This window comes from Pan paniscus, chromosome 12 (assembly GCF_029289425.2).
Source record: "Pan paniscus chromosome 12, NHGRI_mPanPan1-v2.0_pri, whole genome shotgun sequence".
Classification (NCBI taxonomy): domain Eukaryota; kingdom Metazoa; phylum Chordata; class Mammalia; order Primates; family Hominidae; genus Pan; species Pan paniscus.
The window spans coordinates 89,983,812-90,006,969 of NC_073261.2; the positions used below are offsets into that span (position 1 = coordinate 89,983,812).

At 38.5% G+C, this 23,158-nt stretch overlaps 1 protein-coding gene across 5 annotated transcripts in view; it reads right to left on the reverse strand.

The window, feature by feature from the left end:
* Positions 1–23,158, reverse strand: part of CRIM1 (cysteine rich transmembrane BMP regulator 1) — a 195,242-nt gene that overhangs the window by 56,779 nt on the left and 115,305 nt on the right. For all 5 annotated transcript variants that reach the window (XM_003817664.7, XM_008970907.5, XM_034952924.3 and 2 more), the window contains 2 exons: positions 17,179–17,361; positions 14,561–14,758 (listed from right to left, as the gene is read on the reverse strand). In XM_003817664.7, the coding sequence (XP_003817712.3) occupies positions 14,561–14,758; positions 17,179–17,361 (381 nt within the window). The remainder of the gene's footprint in view (positions 1–14,560; positions 14,759–17,178; positions 17,362–23,158) is intronic.

Consider the following 23,158-nt stretch of genomic DNA (forward strand, 5'->3'; position numbering starts at 1 on the left):
TTATCTACTCAATGGCGAAATTAAGCTACTGGGATCACAATTAATTTGATTAAAAATATAAAGTTAAAATGAAAATCATGAATCTAACTTCAGGGCCACGGTACTAAACCATAAATACATATTCGGTTATTCAGGTGTTATAAATGTGTTAAGCAAACAAATCTAAGCTCTCTACTTTCTTGCCTTTTGTTAGTTTATTTTATGAGAAATTCTCCAAAAACTGGCCAAGGAAGTAAGAAGCTGAAACTCAAATTCAACCTTTTAAGATGCTGGTATAAAGTTTTTAGATCAGTCTTACCCTCACATTATATAGTTCAACAACTCTGGGAGAACAATAAAAATGAACATATTTTGATCCTCAGTTATTTTTAAATGTATAATTATATATATTCACTTCTGAAACAATACAATAATTTTTATATTTCAGGTATATGTAGCCTAAATGACAATATTAATGGATGCTTTTAAATTGCTGTCTAATCTGTATTACTCCACTGAACTGCTGGTTTTGAATTAATCCATACAAGGTTCTTAGATAGATTACTATGAGCTGGTTCTCTCTCAGAAATAATATTAATTATCTCCATTGAGAAATGTGTGAAGCACTCTTTCTTATTAGCAGCCCTGGGAAAGCTGACAATCAATTAGCAGTTCTTGAGTATGGGTGGGTGACTCTGTAAATGTACAACTGTGGAAGGCATACACAGCCATCCCTGTTGGGTCTCTGTGTAGCACTGTCTTGTCAGGAGGGTAATTAACTCTGCTTCCAGATTCTGATGGTCTCTAGGACTGCTGCCTCACTGTGCTGTCCTCTGGTAAACTGCAGGCCTAGCTGTGGAAAGCAGCTGTCTGCCAGCACCCTCTGTTCCTATGCATTCATATGCACACACACCCACACACTAAGAAAAGTCTTTCTGGAAAAACCTCTTTGTAGGCAAATTTCTAGAAAAAAATGCTTTTTTTTTCCTTTTTATTTATTTTTCTTCTTCTTCTTTTGACATGAGGTCTCACTACGTTGCCCAGTCTGGTCTCGAACTCCTGACCTCAAGCAATCTTCCTACCTCAGCCTCCTAAAGTGCTGGGATTACAGAAAAAGTACTTTTTAAAGACACATACATTCTTACATTTCTTTACAAGTGAAAAAATACTCAAGTAGAAGTATTAAGATAAATGAAGCTAACAATTCCTATCTGTCTCTCGTTTCTCTTATTACCTCTTCTTTCAGGCTTTAATAATGCTTTGCAGATTTTACATGGCTCTTCTTTGTAAATTCCCAAGCCTGCTTATTTGATTATGAGAGACAAAAATGAACAATTATGCTTTCTTTTCAGACTTACTTCAGGCGCTCTTTCTTAAGGTAGTTTTATTTTTCTATTTTGGGCAGGGATTGGGGGGTTGGAGGGGGCTGAACTTGGTTAAGCAACGTGAATATCCAATGAGTAGGAAAATTCCAAAATGTCACTGACTTGACATGGCAGTTCAATGGCTAAATATATCAGGTCTCCTAGCCAGGGCCATAAAACTGGAGATAAGGCTGGCCAAGACAGCATCAAAGCTTGTCTGTTTTGCTGTATTTTCATATGTCAAGCTGTTAACACAGATGCTTTTCAAATGTGACCCATAACTGGTCAGAACACCTTTCAAATAAATCACTAAATTGTCAACATAATTGCATCTTGGGAAGGAAAGTACAGTGAAGATGAAATTTTCCCAAATGAAGCTAGAGGGAAAACTCTACTAAAGCAGACAATAAGAAAAAAAAAACTGAAGATACAAAAATTCCCTAATCTGGAAGTGGGAATTTCCGTAGCATTTGAATGTGTACTTAAGAAAGCCTCATTAAGTCATGGAAAAAAGTCTCTTACGGTTGGAGTTTTCAAATTCTTTTAGCCGCTACACATTTGGTTATCCTTTTTCCCTTTGTACACTTCTCATAACAACACCTACATCCTCGTAATTTCTGAAGTACTTATCTCAGAGCAGTTTATTTTATTTTAAAATGAACAGTGTGCAAATGTTCCCAAGATTTGTATTATTTTGTGATCGGAAAAGGAAGCAACCATGTATTTATTTTAGACCTATTTATTAATTTTGTATGCTTTTCCCAAGGAATCTTGGCTGTTAGACATATTAATATTTTTCTTCCTTTACCAAAAACATATTTAATAGGAAAAGATGGTAGCATTATTGAGATTATTAAAAGACCACAAAAGACAAATTAAAAATTTTTTTTATAGAGTGGGGTATCTTTTTCCAGGAATCCAGCTTGAGATAGCTCACAAAATTATCACTGGATTCTAAGAATCTAGATCTTTTATACTTGTCTTACATTTTATTCTTATTCTTTTTATTGCTAATGTTCATAGGAATTATATTTTGGTAGCTTTAAGTGGAAATAATGTGTTACATTAATAGGTATGCGGGTTTGTGTGTGTGCACATTTAAGTAGCTATTTTCAACTTGGAGGATGGGTCAGGCGGTCAGAATTTTGGTAACTGGAAGCTAGCCTTCTGGCAAATGGTTGAAAACCAGGGAGGAAGGGTCTGCACGTTAGGGACAATACTTCATTCATTGTTTATAACCTCAGCACCTAGTACAGTTTGGTCTATAGAACTGCTCAATGAATGAACAAAACGGGAAAACAAAAGACATCTAAGCACCTAAAGTCAGTGTAACATTATTTGGCAAAGAAGAGCTCCCATTCAAAATTGTCCTAAGAGGCTGTATCTCTAATTTTCTAACTTTTAGAAGATTAGACAGTAAGTTCCTTAGGGTCCACACCACTGTGGCAGTCTTTTGCACATAGGAGGTACGCAATAAATGAGCTCCACTGAAGCAGAAAGCCAGATCTTAAGGGTGTTGTAAACCTGACACACTTAATAATGGTGAAAATGGAGGGCAAATCCCCAAATCCAAGCCGTCCAAAATGAGATTACTCAGTGATGACACTCGGTTTCCTGAGATGGGTTAAAATACGATCATATGATCTGTATCTTTGGCTTAAGAAGGCAGAAAAGTACACAAAGCATTATAGAAGGCCTCCTATAAAATTCTTAATGTAAGATCTGACATCCCAAATTTTAATTATCTGGAGAATTCACTTCTGGAACTACCCTACTCCTTGATAATGCCAAATAAAAAGTGTTATTAAAATAATCCTGAAAACAGCTAGGCAGTCATTCAACTCAGGAGCTCATCTTCTACTGCGTGAAGTTATGGGCACTTTTGCTGACTGCTTGGCAAATTGACAACCGGGTTAATTAGAGACTGACAAGAATCAGAGAAAGAAAAGGAAGAGTGCATAGCAGAATGCACACATGCTGATGATGGTATCCTGGTGCCTGGCAGCCTGATGGAGGCTGAGCAGCTCATTTACTCAGTGGGGACTTAAGTGCCAATGGTTAGGGCCTGGGGCCTAGAATTTGGATGGATATGCACAAGAATGGGCAGAGGTCAAGCCTGACAGGATGGGAGAGTGGGTCGGGGCTCTTGGGTTGAGTAATGTCCCTAGGTGGGAGGATGCAGGAATAAACAAGTAGAAGCAGAAAACAGATCCAGCTCTCCCAGAAGTCAAACAGCAAGGTCAAAATTCCAGTCAGAGGCTCATCAGAAGAACCCGGGATCAAAGGCTGGGCCACAGAGTTCAGAATAACAGTAACTGGGTCTCAGCAATGGGGATGGAGCCAGGAGTGGACTGGCCTTTGAATCTAAGCCACAATGATCAAGTACTTTGACATTCATCATCTTATTTTTCTCATCCCGTCTTCTCACAATGGGGGTCTACTGGGAAGCAATGCCAAGGTCATGGATTTGGAGTCAGAAAACATAGCTTGAGTCCCCGCTCTCTCATTAGGCTAACATGTTATGATGGACCTCTCTGGGCTTCCAGAAAATGGGAATACTCATTATTTCTACCTCACAATATTCCAATAATGCTCAAACAAGCTTGTCAAGAAAAGACTATACTGTAAGGGTGACAGCAACATTACTTCTTGTTGTAATTATTGATGTCATGCTGATCTTGTCTGCTCAGAGCTATAACTGGTCTCAGGTAATGGCTAATTAATGAATTCTTAGCCCTTTCACAGACCTCAAATGCGCAGCTGATAAATAGTATGGCAATTGGTTCAGCATTCTGAACCCTGCCTGTTGTAACTTAAGCATCATTTTTTGTCTCCACTGATAACGTGAAAAGCATCTGAGATGGTGGGTGGGTCTGTGCTATCTTTTCATATGGTCTGGTAAGCTTTGGAGCACGTTAGTGACCAGCCAGTGACGCCTTTCACATTTGCTGAGTAGCAGTCTGATATCATTGTTCTACATTTTGACTATGTCTATGATGTCTCCAAGAGAACAGAAATCTCTTAGTAATCAGCTAATCCAATGTGGGTCGAAACAATGACTCTGTGTGCCTGGCCCCTGTTCTTCCTCTCTCATGATGGGGGCCTTGCTAGATCTTTAGGGACAAGGGCAAACTCATCACAGAATCATTTATACTACTTTTTATCTTTGCCAGTGTTTCTTGCCACTCTCAAGTTGAAAGACACAGAAGACCCATTTCTAAAAACTGTCTTTAACGAGCAGATCTCAGTGTTAGGAAGTCAGGGATCTCAAACATATGTCAACAATAAGAGAAAATTCAACCAGTACTTTCATAACAAGAATTGTAGGGGCTCCTCATGCAATGAGTCATGTTCTTAGTATCTCTGTCACAGGACTGTGGAGCACACCCCCTGTGGAATTCGTCTAACATAAAATCTCCATGGAATCTTTTAAAAACTTGATTCCCAGAAAGGATGAGAGATTTGTGGCTTTGAAAAGATCTGAGCTTGCCGACCCTCTCAGTATGCAAGGCCCGAGGCCATCCCAAATGGATAGCTTATTATCTCCAAACATATTACAGCTCCCCTAACAAATAGAGACTCCTTGAATTGTTTTAAAAGTGAGCTGACATGCAGGGCAATAGCTGTCCATTAAGGTGAAAAACAACATGATCTCCTGTCTTCCTACTGATAGGCAAACTAAGGGGGTTCAACCACCATGCAAGGCACAAAGGCACAGGCATGGGCAAATGGTAGGCACTGATTATACATAAAGAAGCACATAAATATACCTCATTAGATTATGTAATAGATCCAAGGAAGTCTCAAATTATATCACGAATGAATACTTTTTTAAAGTAAGGAAATGGGGATCCAGGTAAATTTTAGCTAGAAAAGAATAAGCTGCAGTCAGGGATGAGGTAAGCACACAGAATGCATGCTTTGAGTTCTGGTGCTGGTCGAGCGGTGGCTTGCAAATCAACTCTCGGTTTGCTCCAGCAGCCAATGTGAAAGTTACATGATTTGCAGGGTCCACAAGGATCAAGTACTTGGCCTTAGGATCTTGAGGATTCTTAGTTGTGTTTCACTAGGCTGCTGCAAAGTAAGAGCTGGAGCCTGGGACTGCATCTTTTTACTGGCAGCTAGCATTAAATTCTGTGATCTCAAATGGTCCATATACCTGAACTAGGCTGTTTCAAACAAACCAGATAAATCCAGCTAATCTCTCAGATGTGAAAGTTAAACTCCACTGAGGTGTAAACAGGTATTCTGTAGATATAAATGGTAAATAAAAATTTGGTCAAACTGCTGATCAACTTAAACTCAAAATATTTATAAAACAAAATGCATGCTTTCTGGCAAATTTCAAAAACATGTTACATGTCCCGTATTGCTCAAAGCACATCAAATTTAGATTAAACTGATGGTATGACCCCTGGACCAAGATCTGGCTTTGCTGAGTCCCCTGGCAACAGATTTCCCAATCTGCATTCTGGGAGCTCATGCAGGGGAGTATTTGGGAGTCTCAAATTAAGAGGCTGATAGGTGGGTATGATGCTGCTCCTGCCACCTCATCAGCCACCTGTGATGGGGAGACCCACACATGCGCAAGAGGTGTTCTTTAATGGACATTTCCCCTCTTTGAACCTGTCCTACGATTTTAAAATAGTATTGCAACAGATGGTTTATATGCTTGTGTGACACTGTATCTTCAATAATCAGATAGATACAACACAGAAAAGTTCTAATGGGGGTTTAACAGTGACTCACTGGATTTTTCACTATCTTCAGTGCTAACCCTCATATATTAAGCAATGTGAAATCATTTTGTTTTTATAGGATATACTTAAGACTATACCAGGAAACAGTATGGTATAACTAGAAGTGGAATTGGATAACTAAAATACTAAAAATAAATTATATTAGAATTGCAACCTATTTTGACCTGTTTCTGTAGGCAAATTATTTTAGTCTAATTTATTTGAAAAAAATGTTGGAATAGAACACCTGCAATTTCAGAAAAACATTGTAATACAGTATATGACCATTTAAATATATGCCTCTAATCCCTAGAAGTCATAAAAATACTATGTAGTAGGTGAATTGATTTTTTTTAATAAACACACCAGGAGTTATACTTACAAATAAGTGTTATTGATAAAAGTACTCACTTTTAGAGGCTATATTCTGATGCCAAAATGCTGTTCATGTTAAAATTCTGTTTGAAACCTCTTCATAGTTGCTTTCAGAGCAAATTACTATGTCATAGAAGACAAAGTGCCTTTATTTTACTGTCACTTTTTGCTTCCTCTAAACAGTTTTACTCAGCTAGATCGGCCACCTTTTTTTTTTTTTTTAAACCAGACTTCAACATAAATGACTTTGGCTATTTCCTAGAGTCTAATAAACCTTCAAAGTCAAGGGTTTACAAAGCTAAGGATATTCAAAAGGATGTGCTATGATCTCTAAAGTCAGTTTCAAAAGAGAGGCACCAAAAATATTCTGAATGACTGTATTCCTGGAGTAAGTATACATTTTTCCCACATAACTTGTGAAAGGAAAAACACTTCACTTGAATATGTACATTTTAGTATGTTTAAAAATAATTTTATTATCTGGTGGGACCTTGTATTGGTGGGAATAAACAAACATGCTTCATAGGAAAAGTGTAATCAGGTGCTATAAATACAGGAGTGTTGAGTCCAATGAATTCCTTGGAACTGAGGCAAACAGTAGGAGATGAAGATGAGGATTTTAAAATAAGATGGTCTAATATAGCCATGTTAGGTAAAATGGTATCTGTTGAACATTGGGCAGTATGATTACTAATTAAAATGTTAAATTCTACTGGGTAGACAAAAGCTAAAAAGTAAACCAATTCTGCTATTTATCAATGGTTGCAGCATAAAGAAGATGGTGGTTGCAGCATAAAGAAGATGGAATCTTTTTAAAGTCTGCAGGCCTTTTCTGAAGGGCATGTCTCTTAATAACCTTCATTAACTTCTGTTTGGTTGCCTAAGAGTTGTCTCATCCAAAAAAAGTTTAGCACAGTCTCAAAAGAGATTGTGTTTATTTAAGCTTGTTGGAAAAACATTCCTATCATTTCAAGAATGACTAAATATTTTTCATTCACATAGTTAGCATTCCAGACTATGTTTTCCTGCCTCTGTTGATTAGATGAAAATTAGCAGGCCCAAGTCTGATCTATTAGATGCAATTATTGTCTTAGTAGGAAAATTATGAGACTCCCAGCAATAATACCCTTTTAGGTATGGGAAGTAGACAGCAGAGAAAATAAAGAGCAACCCACCCCCTTGCACGCCACTTCAACAGGGAAATACTTAACAGCTGAGCTCTGTAAACTCAGGGGCAGAGGAATTTCTAATCATGTGTTTCAGAATTAGCTCTCAACAATTCTGAACATTTAAGGCATTGATCAGTTTGGTCATCTAGCAAATTAAGAGTATAAGACCAACCTTCATTTTTACTCGTAAAACTTGGTTCAGTATGACAGTCTTACTGAAAATCAAGTACAAAGAGCAAGGCATTACCGACACAAGCAAAGACATGCTGGACTTGGAGAACCAGCAGCAGAACTCCTAGGTATAAGTAAGAATAAACATTTCTTCTCTATTAAACTACTTCTACAACATTTATTTCTACACTTATTAACTATTAATGTAAGTGGTGGATCTAACATGTAAAGAAAGCCACTCATATAATGTACATATTTCTATATAGCTGTGAAAAATCACAAAATCTTGAAAGTGATATATTAAGGCTGGATATGAGTGTCTTTTACATTTACTTTATCTATATTCTAGTTTTATTGCAAATATGTAAAGACATTTTAAATGATCAGAGAAAAATCAAAATATGACAATATTCATCATTGAAAAATTTCTGATGTTTATGTTAAAGACCTAGGTTAACAAAGAGTCATTTGCTACGCATTTGTTACCCAACATATGACCTTATTTGGACAAGCAAAAAATAGACTGTGTTATATTTTAATTTCCATTTATGGAACTAGTTTCCAGGACGTTTAGAGTTAAAGGATAAAACACATGCCTAACAGTCTTTAGGCTATTACGAATATTTTATTATTCTTGGCTTACTAATAATAGCATAGTATATGGCACTGAAGCAATACCACCCATAAACTGAGTTTTGATCCCTGTTATGTACCAGAATGTTAATAACATGTGACCCTATGGCATCTTTGACTTCACTGCCTCTTGGGGTCAGCCAAACTATGTTTGACTCCGTGCCACAAAAGCAGTAGCTTAATCATTTGAGATACTGTTCAGTGAGGAAGCATTATGGGCAGGGCTGGAAACATTTTTTCTTGTTTCAAAGAATTCCCACCCAGATATGTGCCTGGTACAGACTTTTCTGGCAGCCCAGTGGAAATCTCATTAGAAGGGCAGCTTGATTCAAGCTATATCATCAGCCTTCAGGGAGAGAATATAGTGCTTCTATAAATTTGGGATTGATGAAGAAGACGACAGTGCATTTGACAGCTCACAGAACTCCAGCCTTTTAGAGGAGCACAACTTACAATATTGGGTGAGCTGAGACTGAAGTGGCTTACTAAATCCACATAGGTCAAGACGTGCCTGACATCCAGTCTTCAACACTGTCCCAAGTAGGACCAGGATTCCCTAAGTAAGAGATCCAAGAAAGCCAGGTGGCAGGAAGAAAGATAGTTGATTTTTTGGTTCAACCACATTCCATCCTAAACCCAGAATTAGAAAGAATCCATGCACAGTGAATCTCTTATTCCTCTATCGTCTACTTCAAGAGTTAAGTCCAGGTTAGCAGAATTATTAGGCCTGAAACTCAGCTGGGTATCTGATAATATGTCTGCAAATAGCAATTTTAACTTTTTATTAAGAAGAAAACTTAAAAAATACTGAATACTATGGACTCTGATATACCTCTCATCCAGCTTTAACAATCTACAAGTAACTCTTTGACTTCCTGTTAGAGATAGAACATGGATTTTGCTTTGTTTTCAGACAGACAGAAATAGTAGAGGGGAAACTACGCATTTGCCCAACCGCGAGCATGGAATTTATTTACTGGCAACCTGAGTATAATTCTGAATGCTACCTTTTAAAATATTACCTAAGTTGTTCCTAGTTCTTGAAAAGTGATACTCTGGTGTTGGCTTCAAAATCCCTAAGGTCATCAAAATCATCGGCTCCTCCCTGCAGGAGATGGTGCACCTAAGGAGGCCTGAAGAACACTCAGATCACAGTGGCCACCTGGGCAGGGTCCAGCCGCAGCCCAAGATGAGAAGGCAGATCAGGTCTGACATCAAGACTTCAAAGTCCCCAGGAAGCTCTAATCTCTTGCATCAGGTGTCACAGCTAAGCTGGCCACACACCTGTCCACATCTCTTGAATTTTTCTTATTGAGTAATCACGGGGATGTTATAGATGTCATGTAGCCAAAACTTCCCTCCCCAATACCTTATCTTACCTTCAATCACAAAATAGATTTCTAATGGAAATGGCAACCTCTCCTCAGGATCCCTCTGACATTAAGAATCAGCTCTGGCAGCATTTATACTTGGTATTATTGAAAAAAAAATCAGCAAATTATTCTCAATATCTAATGACAATGTAAAAAAAATCCTTGCCCGTGTAAGTAACTGAAATGCAGTGGCACCTACACCATGCACAAGGCATCTTAAAAACAGTACATTAACGTGGCAGCAAGCATTAGCCTTAGAGGGTCTGGGAAGCCCCACTTAAACTCTGTGATTCTGGACTTCAGGGGCTGAACTGGGACAGAATAAACCACAGTATACACATCAGTCTTGGAAGGCCCATGAGGCTGCCACAGGGATGGAGCCCAGAGCTGAGTGCCCATCAGAAGGGTGAATCGTCAATGCAGGAAACTGGTCCAACTGGCCTGTAGACATGTGGGCCCACCTCATGTCACACACTTCCATAACACTCTTACTTATGTTCTCAAAATGTGTTTTCAGTGATAAGCATCCTGACATTATTCTTCCTTCAACTAGTAGATCAGGGGTCCCAGTGGCCATCAGCTTTTGACGCTCTGGTTAAGGTAACCCTGTATCAGGGTCTGCTCCCTCACTCAACTAAAAAGAAGATCTGTATGAAGGGTCTGGTTGGGACTTCCTGCTCCAGTCTTTCTTTCCTCCTCACTGTCCTCACTTATTATTTACTCATTTAAAAATTTTGAGCATCTACTTACACATCACATGTTGTTTTAGGGATTCAAAAGAATATGCCAAATTCTTTCTTTACAGGGGGATGGAGCCTCTTTCAGGGTATAATGCACTGCAGCGCAGAGGCACTGTCCATTCAGGGTCCAGGGTCTGGTCCTGGGGACACACTGTGCTGTCAGTTATGAGCTGTATGACCCTGGGCAAATTACATGGCCTCTGAACTTTGTGTTCTCTGATGGTAAACTGGGATGACAGCACCCATACCGAAGGGATGCTGTGAGGATCTCAAATTAGTTGCTCCTCTTAAAGCACTTAAACCTGACACATAACAATTGTATGAAATGTTAGCCACTGTCATTAAGGGTTACAAATAACAGTGGCCCTGCAGATGAAGACCTAATTCTGCCGTCCAGTCTCTTTTTTGTTTTTAGTTTTTAAGGAGATTAAGGCCGTGTCGTCTATGTATACCATTCAACTGAAAACTTTATATGCTATTCCACACGTTTCCACCCTAGCTCTTCACAGGGGTCAGAAAATAAAAATAATGAGATCGATAAACAAGAGATGTAGAGAAAAGTCAACAAAGCAAAATGTGAGAATATAATCAGTTAACAGACTGGAAAGGCTTATCTGTATACCTGAATTGGGTGTTGACAATAACTTGCTAAGAATTCATCATGAGAGTACTTAAGTGCCAATTTAAAAAGCACTTAGGTACTTGTGAATCAAGTTAGCTGTCAAGTAACAGCCTAGTCTTTAAGGGCCCCCAGGTTCATGTCCCTAGTCCTCCAGGAGTAACCAAAAGACACATTATCTTGTCATTTGGAAGGTATGTGTCTCCAGTAACAACAGCCACAATAAGGTTCTTCCTCCCTGGAGGTCCTAACACTCCATATTTAGTGATGCTGTTAGTTTACTTAGAATCTAAAACCACAATCCTTGTGTGGGGTCCTTTCATCTAATTTCATACTCTGACGATGTACCTAGAGACTGTAGCTAATAGGGTAAGGGCCAACACTGGTTATGCAACTGTGCACAGAGGAATTTATTGTGTGTATAAACTAAATAAATACCAGTGTTTCTGGTTTTCCTCTAACTATTTCTGGGTGATTGCTTATTTATTGCACATTAACACCTTGCAATTCTTCTTATTTCATACAATCCTTTTGCTACTCTGAAATCATTTGAAATTATATTTAAGTATGATATTGAATGACTGCTGAGAAAAAATGTCTTCAAATGATCCCAGAGACTTTCTTGGACTCTATAAACTAAGCAGTAAGATCCATTCACCTTGTGTTATTTTGTAAGTTTATTATTAGTAGCCATAAATAACCCTTTAGTATCATTATCTTAAGCTGTGCACTGTTTTTTAATCCTATACTAAAATAATCTGTGTTCTTATTATTAATACATCTTAAAATGAAAGCATTATTGGAGAGTAAATACATTCATATGAAACTCACTACTCAACTAAGTTAAAAACAAAAACAAGAAAAGCAAGATAAATTATTTCTGAGAACCAGAAAATGGAATCTTCTGAAAGGTTTGATGAGAGATCAGAGCCAGAGCATGAAAGAGACAGAGAGGAAAAAAGGCCAGCAGAACTTTACCGCTGAAATGACAAGGATGCTGAGCTCTGTTGAGGTGGAGGGGGCTGCCCAGACCTGAGGCTCTAGAAGTGAACTCAGGGATGCATCTCAAAGGCATCTTTCCCCTGAGGTCTTCAAACTGCGAGGAGACAGTAGGTGGACGATCACATTCAAAATACCTGGAGTAGTTTTCAAACTGCAAAATGATTTCCTCCCTTGCCTCCGCTGACTGCCCTCACTCCTCAACAGAGCCAAAAGCCAGAGGTGAGTAGAGATGGGTGAGGACACTAGAAGCAGGGCATGAGTTAGGCTGGGATGCTGTGTGGGGCAGGGGAAGCAAGCACAAATGGAGCCGAATCTGACAAACTTCAGTTGATCTTCACTCAGCCACACAATGGCAACTATACCCTTGGGGGAAATGACCTAAATCGCCCTAAACCTGAATGTCTTCATCTCCAAAATGGGATAATAAAGGCTTCAGCAGTGTTGCTCTGAAGGTTAAATGAAATTGGGTACAAATGTGATGCACTTACCCCACCATACCTCAACGGGGACATTCCCTTTCTTCTGGTTTAATTCAAAACTCAGCCTAAATAGCTTCTTCAAAGTTAAAGGTTATCTCTTACTTATCTTTGCGTCCAATGCTGTATCTGAATTCCAGGAGGTTCTTAATTTTTTCAAATTAATGGCTCACCAAAACTGTAACTCTTTTCTCAAACAGTAGATGATTAGATTACAGCTCTATGCAGATGTTGCAGAGACCAAATTCTATGTGACCACACTAAGTTTCACTCCTTACCCAAACATCAATGTGTGCTAAGAAAATGGTAATAAATGAGTTATATATATATTTACCTGTTCACCAACTGCCTTCCTTCTCCACTCTTCATGATGGATATGCTGATAAATGCAAAAGGTGGGTGCAAAAGGATCAGCCTTCCTTTCATTTACTTCCAGAGGAAAGGCTCTTTTATTCAACAAGTTTTTAAAGTTTTATTTTGAATTTATGACACAAGACCCATGAGGTTAAAAGGCTAATGTTTACTGGATTATGAATTTATGCTTTTCATATTCCTTACCGTGTGTCCCAAATATTCGTAATTAAATATTTCAAGTTGGCAACAGATTGTCCCTAATTCTTAGGGACTGACATTCTTATCTTCATCTGCTTCAGTAAGGCACCCTTTCCTGTAAGGCCGACTATACAACCATCATATGTATTTCTACATGCTCTTTTTTTTTCAGCACTGAAATGCTGCCTTTAGGGAATGGGAGGAGTATATATACATGCAGGGGTGGGTGACTTCCACAAAACTGGTCATCTGGAAGCTGTAAAGTTCTGGAGTGTGGCAGCTGCACTCTGAGTACAGTAATGACAAGGGAATCGGTGATGTCAACAGAAAGAGAGTCCTCAAGCTTAAACTTTTATAAGATTTTTAAGGTCTTTAATAAGTCTAGCCCCTCAGAGGCTGATGAAGCTAGTCAGGCAAACTCTGGAGTCTGAGTTTATGAACATTTCGGTGGAAGCACAAGATTTCTTCGTATTTAAAAGACTTAGTCTACTTAACTGACTTTCTGGAAAGATAAGTCCATTTTTCAATATCTGTTTTTAGAAATTCTAGAAAGATCCATCTTCAACATGGATTAATTTTTGATCCACGTTAGTTCATTTTACTATGCAAATGTACTTCTTAATGCTGGATACCCTCTATTAGAAATGTCTGTATAAATATTCAAGCCCTTGTCTGCACTAACAGACATGGACACAAGATTAAAGACTGACATGAGTTAAGTATGCAGAGAATCTTCCCAGGATGGAGGAAATGTGCTGGAATAGGAGTTGGGACAGAAAAACTAGTCCAGGATGCCTCAGGCTTCCCTCCACTGAACAAGAAGAGAGATAGCAAATGCAGGTAACCACGACATAAATAACAGCACTAGAGGAATTGCAAAGCCACAGCCATTGGTATATGAGAAGTAGAACAGATACTCGGTGACGGCACTAGGCAGTGGAAATTGGCTTTCATGGTTCCAGTCTTTTCTTCTAGTTGCCAGGACGCTTGGGCATATGGAAGCATCACAAGTCAAATCTGCTAAGATTGACTCATCGGTCTCATTTTCAATTTCCTTTTGTTAGGCTGACCTTTGGGTGTTAATTAGGTTCAAAGTGAACTTAATTAAAATGTACATATTCTTATACTGTAAAGTATTCAGACGCGCCTATTTGCAATGGCAAAATAACGACCACACTATTCTCATTTTACACGTGCAACATTTCCTCAAATCATCAGTTTGAGCTGTTTGATAAATTTGTTGGCAACTGGTAACAGCGTGAAGCAGACATTGTGCCCAAGGAAATAAACAAACAAGAACGTACGCTGGTAGAAGCTTCTCCAACAGAAGACATTCACCAGGGACTCATTAGCATCTACAAGATTTACCTTCGCACACAGGGCAACACTCCCCAGGCACTTTCACAGGGTTTGTGCAGGTCTGTCCGCAGACGGTCGCAACGCAGTGGCGTTCACCGTTGACGCACTGGCAGAATGTGCAGTCGTCTTCCCGCCACCGGTCTCCGTGGGCAAGGATCAGGCCATTGGCATAGCAGCCAGCGGGATTATTAAAAGGATACACTGGATCTAAATGAGAACATGAGTTCAGAGTTAGACTGAGCATCTTCTAAATCTTATCTCTGTCAGTACCCAGAGACATTTTTCCCTGGGTTCTAGTCATCAGCAGTTCTATTCCCACTGTGATCAACAGAAGCGCAGGGTTGCATGAGGAGTCTCTGGGGGTGCATGCAAAAGAAGCTGTCACACTGAATTTATGTCTACTCATCCTGACACAGCAGTCCCAGAGAAGAGGATCTGTAGTCTAAAAAACCAATGTGCAGGTGTTATCACTCTGTAAAGTTGGAAAGCTTTGTGGCAAGAGCTGTGGGTTGGTAATTAGAAAACATGACTCCATTTTAGGCTCTGACAATGTCTTCACAGTTGTAGACATAAATGTTTATCAAACCTCAATTTCCCTAACTGTAAAGCGGAAGCAACAATGCCCTAAGTCAGAGTGATATTGTTACTTCTAAAACTCTATCTCATGTACCTGCAGGACCATGTGGGCAACAGTGGTCTTGCTGTGGACTTGTTCATGACAAGGCTAGTCTAGACATACCATGGGTCACTGTGCCTTGGAGGAGGGCTGTGAACTTAGGCCATTTTTTCTCCCATAAGCTGGGAAGCTAAGCTGCAGCCCCAGGTAGGAGACAGAAGTAGCCAAAGCTACTGTAAAAAAAAGAAAGTTTCTGAGGTTATTGACAAGTATATAAATACTGCATATGAAACCCTCACTTATCCCTCTATTGAGAGCAACCAGATAAATTACTCAATTTTCTTTCTCAGAAATACATAAAAAACTGGCTTCAACAAACAACTACTGCTGTGCTGGGAGAGGAATCCAGACAGTTCACAGAGTTTGGTCATCATTATTCTAAGGACATAGTGGGACATTATAATAAAGTCAGTTAGAAGGTCAGCATTTAAAATAATGCCATCACAGCGTTAGGAAGGCAGTCTGCCAGAGAGGGAGGCGGCCAATGGACCTGAGCAAGAGAAGATTTTTTAAATTCCTGTGTAAAAAGTATTAGAATACATATTTTTCTACGTTGAGCCTGGATCTGAATTCCAGGAAGTGAGACATAACCGGATCCATGCCCAGACAACTCATTATGATGACTACACAGAGGTTCGTGTCTACATTTTTACAGCATCAACTGCTGCACAGTTTCAGAACTATTGCAGACTGGGGGCAGGTAGGGAACAAAACAATTAGGAAGGTTAAAAATTTGAAGTAATTCTTTTTAATTGTCAACATCACCTAAAAAATAAACTACTTTTCTCCTATGTTGGGTAAAATAACCTCTAGTAGGGAAAAGAACTCACTGTTATGAACTATGTTAGGAATGCAATTTTTATACTTTAAACATTTTCAGATCTTCAATATTATGTTGCAAATATAGCTCAAATATCAAAAGGAGAAAATTTTATGAAAATGAGGAAGTATGGAAAGTGGCATGACACTGTGCCCTCCCACTTTGTGTGCAGAGATCAGGCATAAGATTAACACATGTGACTTTAGATTGAAGATCTGGGGCCTGGTTAGGACAGGAAGGCTCACAAGACCTTCCTTTCTGGGGAAACAGTGTTGTGTTGTCAGAAGAACACTATAGACACAGTCGGGCATGGGGTTATTGTTACTGGCTGCACTGTAAAGTGACTTTACAGGCAAGTGACTTTTCTCTTCTGAACTTCAACATCCTAATCTGTAAAATGTGTGGGTTGCAGGGAGTGATATTAAGAGCAACAGTTTTGAAATGCTTATTGTTTATGAACATTAGTGATGGGAAGATGCAGCCTGTTGAAGGAATATGAACATATTACTTCTTGGAGAGAAAAGGGGAATCCAGACAAAGCAGATTCCTGAGAGTCACACCTGACACCTGGCTGGGTCTTGAGCTGGTGTCACCACCACCTGATACCACGACCCCATGTGAACCACCACATATTTTCAGAGAAGCAGTAGCAGGTCCCTGACCTCCCTGGAGGGTCCTGGGTAATACGACAGTGGCAGAGTTAGTTCCTCTCTAGGCTGGCAAGCTGAGACTGTCAGGGTGAGGCCCACATTATCCTAACTGAGAAATCTGAGGTGAGCAGGTGGTGAGCTCTAATGCCAGGGTGAAGATAAAGCTTTGCCCTAGGACTTGCTGAGGAATTGCTAGAACTGCAGGGGAGGAACGGAAAACAACTCTGGGACATCTCACATTGCCTGTGGAAAGAGGTGACCCATTGTCTACACCCAGGCATAGCTTCCCTTAGGGAAGTGTTTCCACACACTCTACCTGGCTTTAACATGCTAAAAGATAGACCACGGTGTCCTAAAAAAGGCTAAAAAAGGAACTTCAGTATTCCTTTACTTTTGGATGAGACTGAATTAGGACGATTTTGATTTTAGAACTCTATACCATGTATACTCCTGTTAATCTGTAATTAGCACCTTTTCTTACCTTCACACACTGGGCAGCACTCTCCTTCGGGCACGTAGTACCTCTCGCAGTTTATCTCACCACACTGGGCAGTGAAGCAGATGGCAACGCCCCCTTGGCATCGACAGAACCGACAGTTGTCCATTCGAAACATGTCTCCATCATAATATTCCACATTGTTAAATACGCAGGCTGGCTTTGTATCTGAAAAGAGTTAAAACAAACAAGGCATATTTGTAGTCATTTTTTAGTTGTGTCCTTTGATGTTTTTCAAACAGCCTCTAGAAAATTTCTAATAGGAGGTTATAAGTTGATGGAAATTTACTAAACTCAATGTAAGTTCATGTAACAGAAAACAATAAAGTGAAGCAAAACAAAATAAAATAAAACACACTGTTATCCAGTTTACACCAAGGAACAGAAATTCCCCCTAGGAAAATCTACAATGACTTCCTTCCATCCCAGACAAAGCTAAACTTTATGACCATGACACTCACATATCTGGTATGTGCTTTAAAGTGATTCTATTTGTTTGGTTAAATCATTGTCTACCTCAAATGAATGATCCTGCCTCCACAGTAGGTTTTGTTCTGCTTCAAAAATTTTATTATGGTCTTTTTTGAAGTGGTGATGTTCTGTTCCTCCAGTGCTCTCTCTTAAATTCTTTTTCTCTATACATGGTATAAACACGTATAATTTTAATAGTGTTTGGCCTTTAACAAAATACTCTCTATATGTATCACCTCACTTAATCCCTATAATGAAGGTCTGACATAGGTATTATTATCCTGAGTTTAAAAGTGAGGAAATCCTAGGTAGTTTACTCAAAGTCATACAGCAAACGACAGAAGCCAAAACAGTAGCTCTTCAACTGAAACCTTGTGCTCCTTCCATTGTGCTTCAGGGTTATGTTCTGCTAAGGACTCATAGTCCCATATTTAGAAGTCTCATCACAATATCAATGATTTTTAAATTTTTCTCTGCCTTGAAACACTCTCCCTACATTCATTCTTTAATTTTAGTTGATTTAAAATAACTCCCACCAAGACAAGAAAACACAACTACAGATCAGTATATTATAAATGTAGACACAAAAATCTTAAAAAAAATTACTAGCAGACCACTTCCAGCAACATATAAACAAAATTATACACCATGACCAAGTGAGACTTATTCCAAGAATGCAAGGTTGGTTTAACATCCAAAATATTAATGTTAATACGATATGTCACACAATAAGGAAAAAAAGCAACATGATCATTCGATAGACACAGTTTTTGGCATCTGACAGAATCTAATATTCTTTCATGATAAAAATGCTCAACCAACTAGGAATAGAATGGAACTTCCTCAACTTGATAAATGGCATCTACAAAAGTCCTACAGCTAACCTCATACTTAATGGCAAAAGTCCAAGTGCTTTCCCCCTAAGATCAGGAACAAGACAATGAGGTGTGCTCTCACCACTTCAATTCAACATAGTAATGAAAATTCTAGCCAGAGCAATTAGGAAAAATAAATAAATTAAAAGCATCCAGATTGGAAAGGAAGACGTAAAACTATCTCTAATTGCAGATGACATGATCTTGTATGTAAACAGTTTTAAGGGATCCACTAAAAAACTATCAGAATGTATAAACAAGTTCAACAAAGTTGCAGGGTACAATTGCAACTCCCCAAATTGTGTTTGTATACCCTAGCAATGAACAATCAGAAAATGAAGAAAACAATTCCAATCACAATAGCATCAAAAAGTATACAATACTTAGGAATAAATTTAATAACATAAGTGCAAACTTGTATTTTGAAAATAACAAAACATTTTCAAAAAACTAAAAAGGCCTAAATAAACGGGACATCCCGTGTTCATGGATTGAAAGACAACATTGTTTAAATGGAAATATTCCCCAAATTGATCTACATGTTCAATGCAATCTCTATCAAACTCCTAGCTGGCTCTTTTGTAGAAATTGATAAGCTGATCATAAAATTCATATGAAAATGCAAGGGACCCAGAATTGCCAAAACAATCTTAAAAGGGAGAACAAAGTTAGAGAACTCCTACTTCCTGATTTCAAAACATAATACAATGCTATAGTAATCAAGACTATGTGGTACTGCCACAGGGATAGATATATAGTTCAATGGAATTGAGAGTTCAGAAATAAACTATCACATTTACAGATATTTTGACAAGATGGCCAAGACTCAATGGGGTTCAAAGTCTTTTTTTTTTTTTTTTTTTTTTTTTTTGATATAGAGTCTCACTCTGTCACCCAGGCTGGAGTGGAGTGGCGTGATCTGAGCTCACTGCAACCTTTACCTCCTGGGTTCAAGTGATTCTCCTGCCTCAGCCTCCCAAGTATCTGGGACTACAGGTGCATGACACCATGCCCAGCTAATTTTTGTATTTTTAGTAAAGACCATGTTGGCCAGGCTGGTCTTGAACTCCTCTGACCTCAAGTGATCCAACCACCTTGGCCTCCCAAAGTGCTAGGATTACAGGTGTGAGCCACCATGCCAGGCCTGAGGTTGAAAGTCTTTTGCATTATCTACATGCAAAAGAGTAAAGAAGAAAACCCTATGCCTCACACCATATACAAAAATTAACTCAAAATGAATCATAGAGTTATGATCTAAATACAACAGCTACACCTATAGTGCTCTTAGAAGGAAGTATAACAGTTAATCTTTGTGGCCTTTGATTAGGGAGTGGTTTCTTAGATGTGACATTCAAAGCATAAGCAACAAAGGAACAAAACAGATAAACTGGACTTCATCAATTTTGGGACTTAAAAGGACACCATCAAAAAGGTAAAAAGACAACCCTACAGATTGGGAGAAAGTATTTGCAATCATATATCTGATTTTAAAAAACTGGTACTGAGAACTCCCATAATTAAATGATAAAAATAATCTAATCAAAACGGGCAAAACTTTGAACAGACACTTCTTCAAATAAGACAGAAATGGACAATAAACACATGAAAAGATGCTCGAATCATTAGTCACTCGGGGAATTCAAATCTAAGCTGCAATGAACACCATTTCACACCCACTATGATGGATATAATTAAAAAATAGTAACGAGCACTGATGAGGATGTGGAGAAACTGGAATTCTCATAGATTTTTAGTGAGGATGTAAAAGCACAGCTGCTTTGGAAAACAGTTTGTGAGTTTCTTAATTTGAGTTACCATATCATCAAGCAACTCTACTCCTAGGTATATACCCAAGAGAAATGAAAATATATACCCACAAAAAAGCACTATAAACAAATGTTCCTAGCAGCCCAAGAGCCAAGAAAGAATGAACCTAAATATCCATTAACTGATATATAAACAAAAAGTAGTATATCTATACAATAAAATATTACGTGGCCATAAAAAGAAATGAAGTTCTGATATGCAATGTAACATGAATGACACTTGAAAATATTACACTAAGTGAAAGAAGCCAGTCACAAAAGACAAGGTATTAATATTATATAACTCTACTTATATGAAACACCCATCATAGGCACGTCCATAGAGATAGAAAGTAGATTAGTGGTTGCCTAGAACTGAGAGCTTAGGGGGAAAATGGGCAGTGACTGCAATCAGTTCAGGAGTTTTCTGATGGCTTGATGAAAATGTTCTGAAACTGATTGTGCTGATGATTGCACAACTCTGAGCATACACTGAAAACAACAGAATTGCACAACTTAAGTTGGTAAATTGCATGGTGTCTCCTAAAGCTATTTTTTAAAAAAGTACTCCTAAGCTGAAGAAAGTTCTCCTGAGGTGATGAGCCCTGCTCAATCTGCCGGTGAAAGCTGGATGATGATATCCCCATCTTTCAAGGGCTCTTCTATCCGTCCCCAAATCATTTAATATGTCCCCTTGCATGTCTAAAATACTTTCACCGCATTTGGAGGATATTTGCATTTGCATTATACTCAAGGACAATTACTTTATATTTATTTTATAACAACCCCGCTAAGAAGACAGAACGAGTATTATTAATACCAGTTTTTTCGATAATGAAGATGAAACTTAAAGAGATGACGTGATTTGCTTAAAGTCACATGAATGAGGCAGTGATTTTATGTGTGCACACATAGTACATGTGAATGTTTAAACTCCTTCCTTAGTGCTACATGGATACAACATTTTTTCAGAAAATTAATGTTAAAAAAGAATCATCTTACCATGGCTCAGAATTCTTCTATATACTTTTAGCTAACAAACTAATCTGAGTTGGGATTGAAAGGAATTGTGCAGCTAGACTATAAGTTCCAAAAAGTATAGAAAACGGAGTACTTTTATATATTAAATTTGCAGGCTGTAGAGCGAGGCAAAATACTGTACTCTAACAAAATGAACATCCATGGAAACTAAAAAATATAAACCAATCAATACTAATTATTTGGTTGAGTTGATCAACCACAGCTACCATCTGGGTGAAGCCACAAACCCTGGTGCATGATCTGAGGAAGTGTGGAGGGCAGGTTCTGGTTATGAATAAAGCTGCTTCAAGTGGACTTGATTTTATGGTAGGGTGTGCAGAAGCTTAAGCAGGAGGGGATGGGACTGACGAGAGAACTGTGGCACTTAGGTTTCACTAGCAAAAGCACAAGGATCAAGGGAGTGGAAGTGAGAAAGATGGAGAATCCTAAAAACACAGCCTGGAAACACAATCAATCTTTAAGGGTGAAAAAAGTCACACAACACAATGAAATCTGTTTGATGTTCAAAGAGATTTATAGAGGCTCTTAAGTAAAGTATATGATAAAAAGGCTACCTGTGGTTTTTGAGGAGCAATGACCAATTACTTCTTCACCTATCAGGGGTAGATGTGAATCTCAGAACAGTGTGGAGATTGCCACAATCTCCACAAAAGGGTGATTTAAGTGGATGTGGAAAAGTGTTATGAAGAAATAATTTACTGTGTAATTTGTACTTCTCAATATGAAGCACAGAAGTGTCTTTTTAGTGATTTTTTGTATGTGTTTTGTGTCTGCAAAATTAAACTTTAAGTTTCTAAGTTCTGGAATCTTCCCTTCCTTCTTGAATATACTTCAGAACTCCTAAAAGAGAATTTTGTAATATAGACTATTAGTACATGCTACTGCCTACCAAACTACACTGATTGGTGGATGGTGATAGATACACCTCAAAGATATTGTGGGTTCAGTTCCAGACCAGCTCAAGCAAGTCACACAAACTTTTTGGCTTCCCAGTGCATTTAAAAGTTATGTTTACACTGTACTGTAGTCCATACTTGTCTAACCTGCAGCCTGCGGGCCACATGAGGCCTAGGATGGCTTTGAATGCAAACTTTCTTAAAACATTGTAAGATTTTGTGTGTGTGTGTGTGTGTTTTTTTTTAATCTAATCAGCTATCATTAGTGTTAGTGTATTTTACATGTGGCCCAAGACAATCTTCTTCTTCCAATGTGGCCCAGGGAAGCCAAAAGATTGGACACCCCTGCTATAGTCTATTAAGTATACAATAGCATTATGTCTAAAAAACAATGTACATTCCTTAATTTAAAATACTTTATTGCTAAAAACTGCTAACGATCATCTGAGCCTTCAGTAAATAGTAATCTTTCTGCTGGTGGAGGGTATTGCCTTGATGCTGATGGCTGCTGACTGATAAGGATGGTGGTTGCTGAAGGTTGGGGTGGCTGTGGCAATTTCTTTAAATAACACAATAATGAAGTTTGCCACACTGACTAACTCTTCCTTTCATGAAAGATTTCTTTGTAGCATGTGATGCTGTTTGATAGCATTTTACTTACAGTAGAACTTGTTTCAAAACTGGAGTCAATCCTCTAAAACCCTGCTGTTGCTTTATCAACTAAATTTATGTAATAGTCTAAATCCCTGGTTGTCGTTTTATCTGGTGAAGATGTTGTCACAGCATCCTCACCAGGACTAGATTCTATCTCAAGAAACTACTTTCTTTGCTCATCGATAAGAAGAAACTCCTCATCCTTTCAAGTTTTATCATGAGA